Raw genomic sequence first — 20,290 nt, 5'->3', positions numbered from 1 at the left:
GATGGCGATGGGATAGTGTAGCTCAGTGTATTGTTCAGCCTGTGTATAATCCTGTCTGATGGCGATGGGATAGTGTAGCTCAGTGTATTGTTCAGCCTGTGTATAATCCGGTCCGATGGCGATGGGATAGTGTAGCTCAGTGTATTGTTGAGCCTGTGTATAATCCAGTCCGATGGCGATGGGATAGTGTAGCTCAGTGGATTGTTGAGCGTCTGTATAATCCGGTCCGATGGCGATGGGATAGTGTAGCTCAGTGTATTGTTCAGCCTGTGTATAATCCGGTCCGATGGCGATGGGATAGTGTAGCTCAGTGTATTGTTGAGCCTGTGTATAATCCAGTCCGATGGCGATGGGATAGTGTAGCTCAGTGGATTGTTGAGCGTCTGTATAATCCGGTCCGATGGCGATGGGATAGTGTAGCTCAGTGTATTGTTCAGCCTGTGTATAATCCGGTCCGATGGCGATGGGATAGTGTAGCTCAGTGTATTGTTGAGCCTGTGTATAATCCAGTCCGATGGCGATGGGATAGTGTAGCTCAGTGGATTGTTGAGCGTCTGTATAATCCGGTCCGATGGCGATGGGATAGTGTAGCTCAGTGTATTGTTCAGCCTGTGTATAATCCGGTCCGATGGCGATGGGATAGTGTAGCTCAGTGTATTGTTGAGCCTGTGTATAATCCAGTCCGATGGCGATGGGATAGTGTAGCTCAGTGGATTGTTGAGCGTCTGTATAATCCGGTCCGATGGCGATGGGATAGTGTAGCTCAGTGTATTGTTCAGCCTGTGTATAATCCGGTCCGATGGCGATGGGATAGTGTTGCTCAGTGTATTGTTCAGCGTGTGTATAATCCGGTCCGATGGCGATGGGATAGTGTAGCTCAGTGTATTGTTCAGCCTGTGTATAATCCGGTCCGATGGCGATGGGATAGCGTAGCTCAGTGTATTGTTCAGCGTGTGTATAATCCGGTCCGATGGCGATGGGATAGTGTAGCTCAGTGTATTGTTGAGCCTGTGTATAATCCGGTCCGATGGCGATGGGATAGTGTAGCTCAGTGTATTGTTGAGCCTGTGTATAATCCGGTCCGATGGCGATGGGATAGTGTAGCTCAGTGTATTGTTGAGCCTGTGTATAATCCAGTCCGATGGCGAGGGGATAGTGTAGCTCAGTGTATTGTTCAGCCTGTGTATAATCCGGTCCGATGGCGATGGGATAGTGTAGCTCAGTGTATTGTTGAGCGTCTGTATAATCCGGTCCGATGGCGATGGGATAGTGTAGCTCAGTGTATTGTTGAGCCTGTGTATAATCCGGTCCGATGGCTATGGGATAGTGTAGCTCAGTGGATTGTTCAGCGTGTGTATAATCCGGTCCGATGGCGATGGGATAGTGTAGCTCAGTGTATTGTTCAGCCTGTGTATAATCCAGTCCGATGGCGATGGGATAGTGTAGCTCAGTGTATTGTTGAGCCTGTGTATAATCCGGTCCGATGGCGATGGGATAGTGTAGCTCAGTGTATTGTTCAGCGTGTATTTAATCCGGTCCGATGGCGATGGGATAGTGTAGCTCAGTGTATTGTTCAGCCTGTGTATAATCCGGTCCGATGGCGATGGGATAGTGTAGCTCAGTGTATTGTTGAGCCTGTGTATAATCCGGTCCGATGGCGATGGGATAGTGTAGCTCAGTGTATTGTTGAGCGTCTGTATAATCCGGTCCGATGGCGATGGGATAGTGTAGCTCAGTGTATTGTTGAGCCTGTGTATAATCCGGTCCGATGGCGATGGGATAGTGTAGCTCAGTGTATTGTTGAGCCTGTGTATAATCCGGTCCGATGGCTATGGGATAGTGTAGCTCAGTGGATTGTTCAGCGTGTGTATAATCCGGTCCGATGGCGATGGGATAGTGTAGCTCAGTGTATTGTTCAGCCTGTGTATAATCCAGTCCGATGGCGATGGGATAGTGTAGCTCAGTGTATTGTTCAGCGTGTATTTAATCCGGTCCGATGGCGATGGGATAGTGTAGCTCAGTGTATTGTTCAGCCTGTGTATAATCCGGTCCGATGGCGATGGGATAGTGTAGCTCAGTGTATTGTTGAGCCTGTGTATAATCCGGTCCGATGGCGATGGGATAGTGTAGCTCAGTGTATTGTTGAGCGTCTGTATAATCCGGTCCGATGGCGATGGGATAGTGTAGCTCAGTGTATTGTTGAGCCTGTGTATAATCCGGTCCGATGGCTATGGGATAGTGTAGCTCAGTGGATTGTTCAGCGTGTGTATAATCCGGTCCGATGGCGATGGGATAGTGTAGCTCAGTGTATTGTTCAGCCTGTGTATAATCCAGTCCGATGGCGATGGGATAGTGTAGCTCAGTGTATTGTTGAGCCTGTGTATAATCCGGTCCGATGGCGATGGGATAGTGTAGCTCAGTGTATTGTTCAGCGTGTATTTAATCCGGTCCGATGGCGATGGGATAGTGTAGCTCAGTGTATTGTTCAGCCTGTGTATAATCCGGTCCGATGGCGATGGGATAGTGTAGCTCAGTGTATTGTTGAGCCTGTGTATAATCCGGTCCGATGGCGATGGGATAGTGTAGCTCAGTGTATTGTTGAGCGTCTGTATAATCCGGTCCGATGGCGATGGGATAGTGTAGCTCAGTGTATTGTTGAGCCTGTGTATAATCCGGTCCGATGGCGATGGGATAGTGTAGCTCAGTGTATTGTTGAGCCTGTGTATAATCCGGTCCGATGGCTATGGGATAGTGTAGCTCAGTGGATTGTTCAGCGTGTGTATAATCCGGTCCGATGGCGATGGGATAGTGTAGCTCAGTGTATTGTTCAGCCTGTGTATAATCCAGTCCGATGGCGATGGGATAGTGTAGCTCAGTGTATTGTTGAGCCTGTGTATAATCCGGTCCGATGGCGATGGGATAGTGTAGCTCAGTGTATTGTTCAGCGTGTATTTAATCCGGTCCGATGGCGATGGGATAGTGTAGCTCAGTGTATTGTTGAGCCTGTGTATAATCCAGTCCGATGGCGATGGGATAGTGTAGCTCAGTGGATTGTTGAGCGTCTGTATAATCCGGTCCGATGGCGATGGGATAGTGTAGCTCAGTGTATTGTTCAGCCTGTGTATAATCCGGTCCGATGGCGATGGGATAGTGTAGCTCAGTGTATTGTTCAGCGTGTGTATAATCCGGTCCGATGGCGATGGGATAGTGTAGCTCAGTGTATTGTTCAGCCTGTGTATAATCCGGTCCGATGGCGATGGGATAGCGTAGCTCAGTGTATTGTTCAGCGTGTGTATAATCCGGTCCGATGGCGATGGGATAGTGTAGCTCAGTGTATTGTTGAGCCTGTGTATAATCCGGTCCGATGGCGATGGGATAGTGTAGCTCAGTGTATTGTTGAGCCTGTGTATAATCCGGTCCGATGGCGATGGGATAGTGTAGCTCAGTGTATTGTTGAGCCGGTGTATAATCCAGTCCGATGGCGAGGGGATAGTGTAGCTCAGTGTATTGTTCAGCCTGTGTATAATCCGGTCCGATGGCGATGGGATAGTGTAGCTCAGTGTATTGTTCAGCGTGTGTATAATCCGGTCCGATGGCGATGGGATAGTGTAGCTCAGTGTATTGTTGAGCCTGTGTATAATCCGGTCCGATGGCGATGGGATAGTGTAGCTCAGTGGATTGTTCAGCGTGTGAAAATCCGGTCCGATGGCGATGGGATAGTGTAGCTCAGTGTATTGTTCAGCCTGTGTATAATCCTGTCCGATGGCGATGGGATAGTGTAGCTCAGTGTATTGTTCAGCCTGTGTATAATCCGGTCCGATGGCGATGGGATAGTGTAGCTCAGTGTATTGTTGAGCCTGTGTATAATCCGGTCCGATGGCGATGGGATAGTGTAGCTCAGTGGATTGTTGAGCGTCTGTATAATCCGGTCCGATGGCGATGGGATAGTGTAGCTCAGTGTATTGTTCAGCCTGTGTATAATCCGGTCCGATGGCAATGGGATAGTGTAGCTCAGTGTAATGTTCAGCGTGTGTATAATCCGGTCCGATGGCGATGGGATAGTGTAGCTCAGTGTATTGTTGAGCCTGTGTATAATCCGGTCCGATGGCGATGGGATAGCGTAGCTCAGTGTATTGTTGAGCGTGTGTTTAATCCGGTCCGATGGCGATGGGATAGTGTAGCTCAGTGTATTGTTCAGCCTGTGTATAATTCGGTCCGATGGCGATGGGATAGCGTAGCTCAGTGTATTGTTGAGCATGTGTATAATCCGGTCCGATGGCGATGGGATAGCGTAGCTCAGTGTATTGTTCAGCCTGTGTATAATCCAGTCCGATGGCGATGGGATAGCGTAGCTCAGTGTATTGTTCAGCGTGTGTATAATCCGGTCCGATGGCGATGGGATAGCGTAGCTCAGTGTATTGTTCAGCCTGTGTATAATCCGGTCCGATGGCGATGGGATAGTGTAGCTCAGTGTATTGTTCAGCGTGTGTATAATCCGGTCCGATGGCGATGGGATAGTGTAGCTCAGTGTATTGTTCAGCCTGTGTATAATCCGGTCCGATGGCGATGGGATAGCGTAGCTCAGTGTATTGTTCAGCCTGTGTATAATCCGGTCCGATGGCGAGGGGATAGTGTAGCTCAGTGTATTGTTGAGCCTGTGTATAATCCGGTCCGATGGCGATGGGATAGTGTAGCTCAGTGTATTGTTCAGCCTGTGTATAATCCTGTCCGATGGCGATGGGATAGTGTAGCTCAGTGTATTGTTCAGCCTGTGTATAATCCGGTCCGATGGCGATGGGATAGTGTAGCTCAGTGTATTGTTCAGCCTGTGTATAATCCTGTCCAATGGCGATGGGATAGTGTAGCTCAGTGTATTGTTCAGCCTGTGTATAATCCTGTCCGATGGCGAGGGGATAGTGTAGCTCAGTGTATTGTTCAGCCTGTGTATAATCCGGTCCGATGGCGATGGGATAGTGTAGCTCAGTGTATTGTTCAGCCTGTGTATAATCCTGTCTGATGGCGATGGGATAGTGTAGCTCAGTGTATTGTTCAGCCTGTGTATAATCCGGTCCGATGGCGATGGGATAGTGTAGCTCAGTGTATTGTTGAGCCTGTGTATAATCCAGTCCGATGGCGATGGGATAGTGTAGCTCAGTGGATTGTTGAGCGTCTGTATAATCCGGTCCGATGGCGATGGGATAGTGTAGCTCAGTGTATTGTTCAGCCTGTGTATAATCCGGTCCGATGGCGATGGGATAGTGTAGCTCAGTGTATTGTTGAGCCTGTGTATAATCCAGTCCGATGGCGATGGGATAGTGTAGCTCAGTGGATTGTTGAGCGTCTGTATAATCCGGTCCGATGGCGATGGGATAGTGTAGCTCAGTGTATTGTTCAGCCTGTGTATAATCCGGTCCGATGGCGATGGGATAGTGTAGCTCAGTGTATTGTTGAGCCTGTGTATAATCCAGTCCGATGGCGATGGGATAGTGTAGCTCAGTGGATTGTTGAGCGTCTGTATAATCCGGTCCGATGGCGATGGGATAGTGTAGCTCAGTGTATTGTTCAGCCTGTGTATAATCCGGTCCGATGGCGATGGGATAGTGTAGCTCAGTGTATTGTTGAGCCTGTGTATAATCCAGTCCGATGGCGATGGGATAGTGTAGCTCAGTGGATTGTTGAGCGTCTGTATAATCCGGTCCGATGGCGATGGGATAGTGTAGCTCAGTGTATTGTTCAGCCTGTGTATAATCCGGTCCGATGGCGATGGGATAGTGTTGCTCAGTGTATTGTTCAGCGTGTGTATAATCCGGTCCGATGGCGATGGGATAGTGTAGCTCAGTGTATTGTTCAGCCTGTGTATAATCCGGTCCGATGGCGATGGGATAGCGTAGCTCAGTGTATTGTTCAGCGTGTGTATAATCCGGTCCGATGGCGATGGGATAGTGTAGCTCAGTGTATTGTTGAGCCTGTGTATAATCCGGTCCGATGGCGATGGGATAGTGTAGCTCAGTGTATTGTTGAGCCTGTGTATAATCCGGTCCGATGGCGATGGGATAGTGTAGCTCAGTGTATTGTTGAGCCTGTGTATAATCCAGTCCGATGGCGAGGGGATAGTGTAGCTCAGTGTATTGTTCAGCCTGTGTATAATCCGGTCCGATGGCGATGGGATAGTGTAGCTCAGTGTATTGTTGAGCGTCTGTATAATCCGGTCCGATGGCGATGGGATAGTGTAGCTCAGTGTATTGTTGAGCCTGTGTATAATCCGGTCCGATGGCTATGGGATAGTGTAGCTCAGTGGATTGTTCAGCGTGTGTATAATCCGGTCCGATGGCGATGGGATAGTGTAGCTCAGTGTATTGTTCAGCCTGTGTATAATCCAGTCCGATGGCGATGGGATAGTGTAGCTCAGTGTATTGTTGAGCCTGTGTATAATCCGGTCCGATGGCGATGGGATAGTGTAGCTCAGTGTATTGTTCAGCGTGTATTTAATCCGGTCCGATGGCGATGGGATAGTGTAGCTCAGTGTATTGTTCAGCCTGTGTATAATCCGGTCCGATGGCGATGGGATAGTGTAGCTCAGTGTATTGTTGAGCCTGTGTATAATCCGGTCCGATGGCGATGGGATAGTGTAGCTCAGTGTATTGTTGAGCGTCTGTATAATCCGGTCCGATGGCGATGGGATAGTGTAGCTCAGTGTATTGTTGAGCCTGTGTATAATCCGGTCCGATGGCGATGGGATAGTGTAGCTCAGTGTATTGTTGAGCCTGTGTATAATCCGGTCCGATGGCTATGGGATAGTGTAGCTCAGTGGATTGTTCAGCGTGTGTATAATCCGGTCCGATGGCGATGGGATAGTGTAGCTCAGTGTATTGTTCAGCCTGTGTATAATCCAGTCCGATGGCGATGGGATAGTGTAGCTCAGTGTATTGTTCAGCGTGTATTTAATCCGGTCCGATGGCGATGGGATAGTGTAGCTCAGTGTATTGTTCAGCCTGTGTATAATCCGGTCCGATGGCGATGGGATAGTGTAGCTCAGTGTATTGTTGAGCCTGTGTATAATCCGGTCCGATGGCGATGGGATAGTGTAGCTCAGTGTATTGTTGAGCGTCTGTATAATCCGGTCCGATGGCGATGGGATAGTGTAGCTCAGTGTATTGTTGAGCCTGTGTATAATCCGGTCCGATGGCTATGGGATAGTGTAGCTCAGTGGATTGTTCAGCGTGTGTATAATCCGGTCCGATGGCGATGGGATAGTGTAGCTCAGTGTATTGTTCAGCCTGTGTATAATCCAGTCCGATGGCGATGGGATAGTGTAGCTCAGTGTATTGTTGAGCCTGTGTATAATCCGGTCCGATGGCGATGGGATAGTGTAGCTCAGTGTATTGTTCAGCGTGTATTTAATCCGGTCCGATGGCGATGGGATAGTGTAGCTCAGTGTATTGTTCAGCCTGTGTATAATCCGGTCCGATGGCGATGGGATAGTGTAGCTCAGTGTATTGTTGAGCCTGTGTATAATCCGGTCCGATGGCGATGGGATAGTGTAGCTCAGTGTATTGTTGAGCGTCTGTATAATCCGGTCCGATGGCGATGGGATAGTGTAGCTCAGTGTATTGTTGAGCCTGTGTATAATCCGGTCCGATGGCGATGGGATAGTGTAGCTCAGTGTATTGTTGAGCCTGTGTATAATCCGGTCCGATGGCTATGGGATAGTGTAGCTCAGTGGATTGTTCAGCGTGTGTATAATCCGGTCCGATGGCGATGGGATAGTGTAGCTCAGTGTATTGTTCAGCCTGTGTATAATCCAGTCCGATGGCGATGGGATAGTGTAGCTCAGTGTATTGTTGAGCCTGTGTATAATCCGGTCCGATGGCGATGGGATAGTGTAGCTCAGTGTATTGTTCAGCGTGTATTTAATCCGGTCCGATGGCGATGGGATAGTGTAGCTCAGTGTATTGTTCAGCCTGTGTATAATCCGGTCCGATGGCGATGGGATAGTGTAGCTCAGTGTATTGTTGAGCCTGTGTATAATCCGGTCCGATGGCGATGGGATAGTGTAGCTCAGTGTATTGTTGAGCGTCTGTATAATCCGGTCCGATGGCGATGGGATAGTGTAGCTCAGTGTATTGTTGAGCCTGTGTATAATCCGGTCCGATGGCGATGGGATAGTGTAGCTCAGTGTATTGTTGAGCCTGTGTATAATCCGGTCCGATGGCGATGGGATAGTGTAGCTCAGTGGATTGTTGAGCCTGTGTATAATCCGGTCCGATGGCGATGGGATAGTGTAGCTCAGTGTATTGTTCAGCCTGTGTATAATCCGGTCCGATGGCGATGGGATAGTGTAGCTCAGTGTATTGTTGAGCCTGTGTAAAATCCGGTCCGATGGCGATGGGATAGTGTAGCTCAGAGTATTGTTGAGCGTGTGTATAATCCGGTCCGATGACGATGGGATAGTGTAGCTCAGTGTATTGTTCAGCCTGTGTATAATCCGGTCCGATGGCGATGGGATAGTGTAGCTCAGTGTATTGTTCAGCGTGTATTTAATCCGGTCCGATGGCGATGGGATAGTGTAGCTCAGTGTATTGTTCAGCCTGTGTATAATCCAGTCCGATGGCGATGGGATAGTGTAGCTCAGTGTATTGTTGAGCCTGTGTATAATCCGGTCCGATGGCGATGGGATAGTGTAGCTCAGTGTATTGTTCAGCGTGTATTTAATCCGGTCCGATGGCGATGGGATAGTGTAGCTCAGTGTATTGTTCAGCCTGTGTATAATCCGGTCCGATGGCGATGGGATAGTGTAGCTCAGTGTATTGTTGAGCCTGTGTATAATCCGGTCCGATGGCGATGGGATAGTGTAGCTCAGTGTATTGTTGAGCGTCTGTATAATCCGGTCCGATGGCGATGGGATAGTGTAGCTCAGTGTATTGTTGAGCCTGTGTATAATCCGGTCCGATGGCGATGGGATAGTGTAGCTCAGTGTATTGTTGAGCCTGTGTATAATCCGGTCCGATGGTGATGGGATAGTGTAGCTCAGTGGATTGTTGAGCCTGTGTATAATCCGGTCCGATGGCGATGGGATAGTGTAGCTCAGTGTATTGTTCAGCCTGTGTATAATCCGGTCCGATGGCGATGGGATAGTGTAGCTCAGTGTATTGTTGAGCCTGTGTAAAATCCGGTCCGATGGCGATGGGATAGTGTAGCTCAGAGTATTGTTGAGCGTGTGTATAATCCGGTCCGATGACGATGGGATAGTGTAGCTCAGTGTATTGTTCAGCCTGTGTATAATCCGGTCCGATGGCGATGGGATAGTGTAGCTCAGTGTATTGTTCAGCGTGTATTTAATCCGGTCCGATGGCGATGGGATAGTGTAGCTCAGTGTATTGTTCAGCCTGTGTATAATCCAGTCCGATGGCAATGGGATAGTGTAGCTCAGTGTATTGTTGAGCCTGTGTATAATCCGGTCCGATGGCGATGGGATAGTGTAGCTCAGTGTATTGTTCAGCGTGTATTTAATCCGGTCCGATGGCGATGGGATAGTGTAGCTCAGTGTATTGTTCAGCCTGTGTATAATCCGGTCCGATGGCGATGGGATAGTGTAGCTCAGTGTATTGTTGAGCCTGTGTATAATCCGGTCCGATGGCGATGGGATAGTGTAGCTCAGTGTATTGTTGAGCGTCTGTATAATCCGGTCCGATGGCGATGGGATAGTGTAGCTCAGTGTATTGTTCAGCCTGTGTATAATCCGGTCCGATGGCGATGGGATAGTGTAGCTCAGTGTATTGTTGAGCCTGTGTAAAATCCGGTCCGATGGCGATGGGATAGTGTAGCTCAGTGTATTGTTGAGCCTGTGTATAATCCGGTCTGATGGCGATGGGATAGTGTAGCTCAGTGTATTGTTGAGCCTGTGTATAATCCGGTCCGATGGCGATGGGATAGTGTAGCTCAGTGTATTGTTCAGCGTGTATTTAATCCGGTCCGATGGCGATGGGATAGTGTAGCTCAGTGTATTGTTCAGCCTGTGTATAATCCGGTCCGATGGCGATGGGATAGTGTAGCTCAGTGTATTGTTGAGCCTGTGTATAATCCGGTCCGATGGCGATGGGATAGTGTAGCTCAGTGTATTGTTGAGCGTCTGTATAATCCGGTCCGATGGCGATGGGATAGTGTAGCTCAGTGTATTGTTCAGCCTGTGTATAATCCGGTCCGATGGCGATGGGATAGTGTAGCTCAGTGTATTGTTGAGCCTGTGTAAAATCCGGTCCGATGGCGATGGGATAGTGTAGCTCAGTGTATTGTTGAGCCTGTGTATAATCCGGTCTGATGGCGATGGGATAGTGTAGCTCAGTGTATTGTTCAGCCTGTGTATAATCCGGTCCGATGGCGATGGGATAGCGTAGCTCAGTGTATTGTTGAGCGTGTGTATAATCCGGTCCGATGGCGATGGGTTAGTGTAGTTCAGTGGATTGTTGAGCCTGTGTATAATCCGGTCCGATGGCGATGGGATAGTGTAGCTCAGTGGATTGTTCAGCGTGTGTATAATCCGGTCCGATGGCGATGGGATAGTGTAGCTCAGTGTATTGTTCAGCGTGTGTATAATCCGGTCCGATGGCGATGGGATAGTGTAGCTCAGTGTATTGTTCAGCGTGTGTATAATCCGGTCCGATGGCGATGGGATAGTGTAGCTCAGTGTATTGTTGAGCGTGTGTATAATCCGGTCCGATGGCGATGGGATAGTGTAGCTCAGTGTATTGTTGAGCGTGTGTATAATCCGGTCCGATGGCGATGGGATAGTGTAGCTCAGTGTATTGTTGAGCGTGTGTTTAATCCGGTCCGATGGCGATGGGATAGTGTAGCTCAGTGTATTGTTGAGCCTGTGTATAATCCGGTCCGATGGCGATGGGATAGTGTAGCTCAGTGTATTGTTGAGCGTGTGTATAATCCAGTCCGATGGCGATGGGATAGTGTAGCTCAGTGTATTGTTGAGCCTGTGTATAATCCGGTCCGATGGCGATGGGATAGTGTAGCTCAGTGTATTGTTCAGCCTGTGTATAATCCGGTCCGATGGAGATGGGATAGTGTAGCTCAGTGTATTGTTGAGCCTGTGTATAATCCGGTCCGATGGCGATGGGATAGTGTAGCTCAGTGGATTGTTCAGCCTGTGTATAATCCGGTCCGATGGCGATGGGATAGTGTAGCTCAGTGTATTGTTGAGCGTCTGTATAATCCGGTCCGATGGCGATGGGATAGTGTAGCTCAGTGTATTGTTCAGCCTGTGTATAATCCGGTCCGATGGCGATGGGATAGCGTAGCTCAGTGTTTTGTTCAGCCTGTGTATAATCCGGTCCGATGGCGAGGGGATAGTGTAGCTCAGTGTATTGTTGAGCCTGTGTATAATCCGGTCCGATGGCGATGGGATAGTGTAGCTCAGTGTATTGTTCAGCCTGTGTATAATCCTGTCCGATGGCGATGGGATAGTGTAGCTCAGTGTATTGTTCAGCCTGTGTATAATCCGGTCCGATGGCGATGGGATAGTGTAGCTCAGTGTATTGTTCAGCCTGTGTATAATCCTGTCCAATGGCGATGGGATAGTGTAGCTCAGTGTATTGTTCAGCCTGTGTATAATCCTGTCCGATGGCGAGGGGATAGTGTAGCTCAGTGTATTGTTCAGCCTGTGTATAATCCGGTCCGATGGCGATGGGATAGTGTAGCTCAGTGTATTGTTCAGCCTGTGTATAATCCTGTCTGATGGCGATGGGATAGTGTAGCTCAGTGTATTGTTCAGCCTGTGTATAATCCGGTCCGATGGCGATGGGATAGTGTAGCTCAGTGTATTGTTGAGCCTGTGTATAATCCAGTCCGATGGCGATGGGATAGTGTAGCTCAGTGGATTGTTGAGCGTCTGTATAATCCGGTCCGATGGCGATGGGATAGTGTAGCTCAGTGTATTGTTCAGCCTGTGTATAATCCGGTCCGATGGCGATGGGATAGTGTAGCTCAGTGTATTGTTGAGCCTGTGTATAATCCAGTCCGATGGCGATGGGATAGTGTAGCTCAGTGGATTGTTGAGCGTCTGTATAATCCGGTCCGATGGCGATGGGATAGTGTAGCTCAGTGTATTGTTCAGCCTGTGTATAATCCGGTCCGATGGCGATGGGATAGTGTTGCTCAGTGTATTGTTCAGCGTGTGTATAATCCGGTCCGATGGCGATGGGATAGTGTAGCTCAGTGTATTGTTCAGCCTGTGTATAATCCGGTCCGATGGCGATGGGATAGCGTAGCTCAGTGTATTGTTCAGCGTGTGTATAATCCGGTCCGATGGCGATGGGATAGTGTAGCTCAGTGTATTGTTCAGCCTGTGTATAATCCGGTCCGATGGCGATGGGATAGTGTAGCTCAGTGTATTGTTGAGCCTGTGTATAATCCGGTCCGATGGCGATGGGATAGTGTAGCTCAGTGTATTGTTGAGCCTGTGTATAATCCAGTCCGATGGCGAGGGGATAGTGTAGCTCAGTGTATTGTTCAGCCTGTGTATAATCCGGTCCGATGGCGATGGGATAGTGTAGCTCAGTGTATTGTTGAGCGTCTGTATAATCCGGTCCGATGGCGATGGGATAGTGTAGCTCAGTGTATTGTTGAGCCTGTGTATAATCCGGTCCGATGGCTATGGGATAGTGTAGCTCAGTGGATTGTTCAGCGTGTGTATAATCCGGTCCGATGGCGATGGGATAGTGTAGCTCAGTGTATTGTTCAGCCTGTGTATAATCCAGTCCGATGGCGATGGGATAGTGTAGCTCAGTGTATTGTTGAGCCTGTGTATAATCCGGTCCGATGGCGATGGGATAGTGTAGCTCAGTGTATTGTTCAGCGTGTATTTAATCCGGTCCGATGGCGATGGGATAGTGTAGCTCAGTGTATTGTTCAGCCTGTGTATAATCCGGTCCGATGGCGATGGGATAGTGTAGCTCAGTGTATTGTTGAGCCTGTGTATAATCCGGTCCGATGGCGATGGGATAGTGTAGCTCAGTGTATTGTTGAGCGTCTGTATAATCCGGTCCGATGGCGATGGGATAGTGTAGCTCAGTGTATTGTTGAGCCTGTGTATAATCCGGTCCGATGGCGATGGGATAGTGTAGCTCAGTGTATTGTTGAGCCTGTGTATAATCCGGTCCGATGGTGATGGGATAGTGTAGTTCAGTGGATTGTTGAGCCTGTGTATAATCCGGTCCGATGGCGATGGGATAGTGTAGCTCAGTGTATTGTTCAGCCTGTGTATAATCCGGTCCGATGGCGATGGGATAGTGTAGCTCAGTGTATTGTTGAGCCTGTGTAAAATCCGGTCCGATGGCGATGGGATAGTGTAGCTCAGTGTATTGTTGAGCGTGTGTATAATCCGGTCCGATGACGATGGGATAGTGTAGCTCAGTGTATTGTTCAGCCTGTGTATAATCCGGTCCGATGGCGATGGGATAGTGTAGCTCAGTGTATTGTTCAGCGTGTATTTAATCCGGTCCGATGGCGATGGGATAGTGTAGCTCAGTGTATTGTTCAGCCTGTGTATAATCCAGTCCGATGGCAATGGGATAGTGTAGCTCAGTGTATTGTTGAGCCTGTGTATAATCCGGTCCGATGGCGATGGGATAGTGTAGCTCAGTGTATTGTTCAGCGTGTATTTAATCCGGTCCGATGGCGATGGGATAGTGTAGCTCAGTGTATTGTTCAGCCTGTGTATAATCCGGTCCGATGGCGATGGGATAGTGTAGCTCAGTGTATTGTTGAGCCTGTGTATAATCCGGTCCGATGGCGATGGGATAGTGTAGCTCAGTGTATTGTTGAGCGTCTGTATAATCCGGTCCGATGGCGATGGGATAGTGTAGCTCAGTGTATTGTTCAGCCTGTGTATAATCCGGTCCGATGGCGATGGGATAGTGTAGCTCAGTGTATTGTTGAGCCTGTGTAAAATCCGGTCCGATGGCGATGGGATAGTGTAGCTCAGTGTATTGTTGAGCCTGTGTATAATCCGGTCTGATGGCGATGGGATAGTGTAGCTCAGTGTATTGTTGAGCCTGTGTATAATCCGGTCCGATGGCGATGGGATAGTGTAGCTCAGTGTATTGTTCAGCGTGTATTTAATCCGGTCCGATGGCGATGGGATAGTGTAGCTCAGTGTATTGTTCAGCCTGTGTATAATCCGGTCCGATGGCGATGGGATAGTGTAGCTCAGTGTATTGTTGAGCCTGTGTATAATCCGGTCCGATGGCGATGGGATAGTGTAGCTCAGTGTATTGTTGAGCGTCTGTATAATCCGGTCCGATGGCGATGGGATAGTGTAGCTCAGTGTATTGTTCAGCCTGTGTATAATCCGGTCCGATGGCGATGGGATAGTGTAGCTCAGTGTATTGTTGAGCCTGTGTATAATCCGGTCCGATGGCGATGGGATAGTGTAGCTCAGTGGATTGTTGAGCGTCTGTATAATCCGGTCCGATGGCGATGGGATAGTGTAGCTCAGTGTATTGTTCAGCCTGTGTATAATCCGGTCCGATGGCGATGGGATAGTGTAGCTCAGTGTATTGTTCAGCGTGTGTATAATCCGGTCCGATGGCGATGGGATAGTGTAGCTCAGTGTATTGTTGAGCCTGTGTATAATCCGGTCCGATGGCGATGGGATAGCGTAGCTCAGTGTATTGTTGAGCGTGTGTTTAATCCGGTCCGATGGCGATGGGATAGTGTAGCTCAGTGTATTGTTCAGCCTGTGTATAATTCGGTCCGATGGCGATGGGATAGCGTAGCTCAGTGTATTGTTGAGCATGTGTATAATCCGGTCCGATGGCGATGGGATAGTGTAGCTCAGTGTATTGTTCAGCCTGTGTATAATCCAGTCCGATGGCGATGGGATAGCGTAGCTCAGTGTATTGTTCAGCGTGTGTATAATCCGGTCCGATGGCGATGGGATAGTGTAGCTCAGTGTATTGTTCAGCCTGTGTATAATCCGGTCCGATGGCGATGGGATAGTGTAGCTCAGTGTATTGTTCAGCGTGTGTATAATCCGGTCCGATGGCGATGGGATAGTGTAGCTCAGTGTATTGTTCAGCCTGTGTATAATCCGGTCCGATGGCGATGGGATAGCGTAGCTCAGTGTATTGTTCAGCCTGTGTATAATCCGGTCCGATGGCGAGGGGATAGTGTAGCTCAGTGTATTGTTGAGCCTGTGTATAATCCGGTCCGATGGCGATGGGATAGTGTAGCTCAGTGTATTGTTCAGCCTGTGTATAATCCTGTCCGATGGCGATGGGATAGTGTAGCTCAGTGTATTGTTCAGCCTGTGTATAATCCGGTCCGATGGCGATGGGATAGTGTAGCTCAGTGTATTGTTCAGCCTGTGTATAATCCTGTCCAATGGCGATGGGATAGTGTAGCTCAGTGTATTGTTCAGCCTGTGTATAATCCTGTCCGATGGCGAGGGGATAGTGTAGCTCAGTGTATTGTTCAGCCTGTGTATAATCTTGTCCGATGGCGATGGGATAGTGTAGCTCAGTGTATTGTTCAGCCTGTGTATAATCCTGTCTGATGGCGATGGGATAGTGTAGCTCAGTGTATTGTTCAGCCTGTGTATAATCCGGTCCGATGGCGATGGGATAGTGTAGCTCAGTGTATTGTTGAGCCTGTGTATAATCCAGTCCGATGGCGATGGGATAGTGTAGCTCAGTGGATTGTTGAGCGTCTGTATAATCCGGTCCGATGGCGATGGGATAGTGTAGCTCAGTGTATTGTTCAGCCTGTGTATAATCCGGTCCGATGGCGATGGGATAGTGTAGCTCAGTGTATTGTTGAGCCTGTGTATAATCCAGTCCGATGGCGATGGGATAGTGTAGCTCAGTGGATTGTTGAGCGTCTGTATAATCCGGTCCGATGGCGATGGGATAGTGTAGCTCAGTGTATTGTTCAGCCTGTGTATAATCCGGTCCGATGGCGATGGGATAGTGTTGCTCAGTGTATTGTTCAGCGTGTGTATAATCCGGTCCGATGGCGATGGGATAGTGTAGCTCAGTGTATTGTTCAGCCTGTGTATAATCCGGTCCGATGGCGATGGGATAGCGTAGCTCAGTGTATTGTTCAGCGTGTGTATAATCCGGTCCGATGGCGATGGGATAGTGTAGCTCAGTGTATTGTTGAGCCTGTGTATAATCCGGTCCGATGGCGATGGGATAGTGTAGCTCAGTGTATTGTTGAGCCTGTGTATAATCCGGTCCGATGGCGATGGGATAGTGTAGCTCAGTGTATTGTTGAGCCTGTGTATAATCCAGTCCGATGGCGAGGGGATAGTGTAGCTTAGTGTATTGTTCAGCCTGTGTATAATCCGGTCCGATGGCGATGGGATAGTGTAGCTCAGTGTATTGTTCAGCCTGTGTATAATCCGGTCCGATGGCGATGGGATAGTGTAGCTCAGTGTATTGTTGAGCCTGTGTATAATCCGGTCCGATGGCTATGGGATAGTGTAGCTCAGTGGATTGTTCAGCGTGTGTATAATCCGGTCCGATGGCGATGGGATAGTGTAGCTCAGTGTATTGTTCAGCGTGTGTATAATCCGGTCCGATGGCGATGGGATAGTGTAGCTCAGTGTATTGTTGAGCCTGTGTATAATCCGGTCCGATGGCGATGGGATAGCGTAGCTCAGTGTATTGTTGAGCGTGTGTTTAATCCGGTCCGATGGTGATGGGATAGTGTAGCTCAGTGTATTGTTCAGCCTGTGTATAATTCGGTCCGATGGCGATGGGATAGCGTAGCTCAGTGTATTGTTGAGCATGTGTATAATCCGGTCCGATGGCGATGGGATAGTGTAGCTCAGTGTATTGTTCAGCCTGTGTATAATCCAGTCCGATGGCGATGGGATAGCGTAGCTCAGTGTATTGTTCAGCGTGTGTATAATCCGGTCCGATGGCGATGGGATAGTGTAGCTCAGTGTATTGTTCAGCCTGTGTATAATCCGGTCCGATGGCGATGGGATAGTGTAGCTCAGTGTATTGTTCAGCGTGTGTATAATCCGGTCCGATGGCGATGGGATAGTGTAGCTCAGTGTATTGTTCAGCCTGTGTATAATCCGGTCCGATGGCGATGGGATAGCGTAGCTCAGTGTATTGTTCAGCCTGTGTATAATCCGGCCTTGTAGCTTCAGCAGGCTGACCCTTCATTCTGAAGTGTTCTTGATACCGTTCCAGCAGTTCTTCCCGCACTCTTCATTAGACCAGGCCTGACTCCCTGTTTTGATGTTGATGGTGGGGGCGGGGGGGGGGGGGGGCGGGAATATACAGCAAGTGAATATGGTTTTCATTCCAGAAATTTAATATGAATTTTTCATCATCTGCTGTGGTGAGTTTCGAACCAGATTATTTTCCCAGTGATAATTCTTGGTGTCCTGCCTGAAACTTCGACTATACTCTTTTCCATAGATGCTGCCTGGCCTGCTGAGTTCCTCCAGCATTTTGTGTGTGTTGCTTGGATTTCCAGCATCTGCAGATTTTCTCTGTTTGTATTTAGAGATTTGGTTAATTTTTATTGGGATTAAGCATGGAATAAACCAGCCAGGGTTGTATTAATAAGAAAATGTTCACTGTGACAGGGTTTTGAATACATGAACCACTCTGGTGTCAGTAATGGAAAAGTCTGTCTGGTCTGCTGAGCTGAGGGATGGGCCAGTAATGGTAACCAGGTGGATATGAGGGTGTCTGACCCGTTCCAGTTGAGTGATGTTGTGTTTCTTTTTCTCCCCCTCACATTAGATTGTGGTCCAACCTGAATTCATACTGCTGTGGATACGGACCCTGCAACTTCTACAACAACAATGACTACAACTGCCAAGAGTCGGTAGGTTATTCACCTAGGAGTCATGGAGTCATAGAACATAGAAACAGCCCTTCGGCCCATTTAGTCCATGCCGAACTGGTCCAATTGACCTGTACCCAGTCTATAGCCTTCAATGCCCCTCCTATCCAAATTTCTCTTCAGTGCTGACATCAAACCACCACTACTGACAGCTCTTTCTGCCCTCTCACCACACTCTGAGTGAAGAAATTCCTCTTCGAAACATTCCACCCTTCACCCTTAACCCATGACCTCTAGTTCTAGTCTCACTCAACCTCAATGAAAAAAGCCCGCTTGCATTTACCTTATCTGTACTCCTCACAAATTTTGCATACCTCTATAAAATCTCCCCTCATTTCCATACGTTTCAGGGAATAAAGTCCCGAACTATTCAACTTTTCCCTATAACTCAGGGCCTCAAGGTTCCGGTAACATCGTTGTAAATGTTGTCTTTCAACATTATTGACATCTTTCCTGCAGGTAGGTGACCAAAACTGCACACAATACTCCAAATTAGGCATCACCAGTGTCTTCTACAACTTCAACATAATAGCCCATCTCCTGTGCTGAGTACTTTGATTTATGAGGGCCAATGTTACAAAAGCTTCCTTTACAAATCTATCTACCTGTGACGCTACTTTCAATGAACTATGTATCTATGTTCCCAGATACTTTTGTTCTACCATGATCCTCAGTGCTCTGCCATTCACTGTGTATGATCTACCCTGGCTGGATCTCTGAAAGTTCCTCACACCTCGCACCTATCTACATTGAATTCTGTCTGCCATTTCTCAGCCCATCTCTCCAACGGGTCCAGATCCTGCTGCAAGCTCAGTCACTCACTCACCAGTTCTGTGGAATTAGTGTTGAACTTTTGAAACCTCAAATGCCAAGTTCAAATTTATTGTCATTCAGCTGTACACATGTACACAGCCAAACAAAACAAAGTTCCTCCAGACCAAGGTACACAACACAGTACGTATAGCTCACACACAACACATGTTACCACTAGTAAATATTATAGTGCATCTGTGACACAAGCTAAACAGTATAACTCTGCTGGCACTCCATACGTGATGAGATCTGGGTGGTGGCAGGCAGTTCAATAGTCTCACGGGCTGGGGGAAGAAGCTGTTTCCCATTCTAACAGTCCTTGTCCTAATGCTATGGCACCTCCTGCCTGATGGTAGGGGGTCAAGGAGATTGTTGGACAGATGGGAGGGTAAATTGACAATGCTAAGGGCCTTGCGTACACAGCGCTCCCGATAAATATCTCTGATCGATGGAAGAGAGACCATGATGATCTCCTCAGCAGTTCTGATAGGGACTCAGAGCCAGATGCCTTACAATTCCCACACCAGACAGTGATGCAGCTGGTCAGGACAATCTCAATGGTGCTCCTGGAAAAATTGGTTGGGGTGGGGGGGGGGGGGGGATCTCATCAGGAACCTCAGGAAGTGGAGACGCTGCTGTGCTTTGTTAACCAAGGAGAAGGTGTTGAGATGGTCTGTTATGTGCACTCCCAATTATGTGACCCTAACTCTCTCCATGGATGAGCTGTGTACGTGGAGTCAGGAGTGATCTTCCTAAAGTCCACAATCGTCTCTTTGGTCTTGTCCATGAAGACTCAATTTGTTGTGCTCAGACCGTCCTCCAGCCACTCCACCTCCTCCCTGTAGGCTGTTTTGTCGTTGTTGAAGGGGCTAGCCACTTTGTGTCATCGGCCAACCTGAGGATTCAATCTGAGCTGGATCCAGCAGTGGGCTGAGCACACACAGCCCTGGAGAGCACCAGTGTTCAGTGTGATGGTGCTGGAGATGTTTCTGCCAACACAACCAGCTGTGGCCTTCCTGTCAAAAAGTCCAAGTCCAGTTACAGAGAGACCCAATGCGGACAGTTTACCTGCCAGCTTCTGAGGTTAGATCGTATTGAACACCGAGCTGAAGTCAATAAGCAATATCTTGGCAAATGAAGCACGATTTTCCAGGTGGGACAGGATGGAGTGGAGGGCAGCGGCTATGGCATCATCAGTAGACTGGGGATAAGTGAACTGGAAAGGGTCCAGTGTAGCAGGGAGATGGAATTTAATGTGATTGTAACCAGCCGCTCAAAGCACTTCATTACCGTTGAGGTCAGAGTCACTGCACGGTGGTCACTGAGGCAGGTTACGGTCGCCCTTTTGGGCACCGGGATGATGGTGGCTGCCTTGAAGCCCTCGGGTGCAGTGGACAGTTCCAGAGAGGTGATGAAGACACCTGGGCTGCACAGTCCCTCAGTACCTGACCAGGTATGTTATTTGGCCCCACAGCTTTATGTAGGTTGATCCAGGCTAGCGAGTTCCTCTCACCAGCTGTGGCCAGACAGTGCCTGCTCCTCGAGTTGGGTGGGGGTAGGGGGCCTTCCTCACTTGTACATCAATCTGTGTAGCAAAGCAAAA

General features: G+C 48.6%; 1 protein-coding gene across 1 annotated transcript in view; it reads left to right on the top strand.

The window, feature by feature from the left end:
• Positions 1 to 20,290, top strand: part of LOC140740470 (lysosomal protective protein-like) — a 63,211-nt gene that overhangs the window by 27,394 nt on the left and 15,527 nt on the right. Inside the window, exon 6 of the mRNA XM_073069647.1 lies at positions 17,772 to 17,856. Coding sequence (XP_072925748.1) covers positions 17,772 to 17,856 — 85 coding nt within the window. The remainder of the gene's footprint in view (positions 1 to 17,771; positions 17,857 to 20,290) is intronic.

Source organism: Hemitrygon akajei, chromosome 17, assembly GCF_048418815.1.
Source record: "Hemitrygon akajei chromosome 17, sHemAka1.3, whole genome shotgun sequence".
Classification (NCBI taxonomy): domain Eukaryota; kingdom Metazoa; phylum Chordata; class Chondrichthyes; order Myliobatiformes; family Dasyatidae; genus Hemitrygon; species Hemitrygon akajei.
Note: the sequence above shows the minus strand (reverse complement) of the source record. Positions and strands in the feature narration are given on the sequence as shown.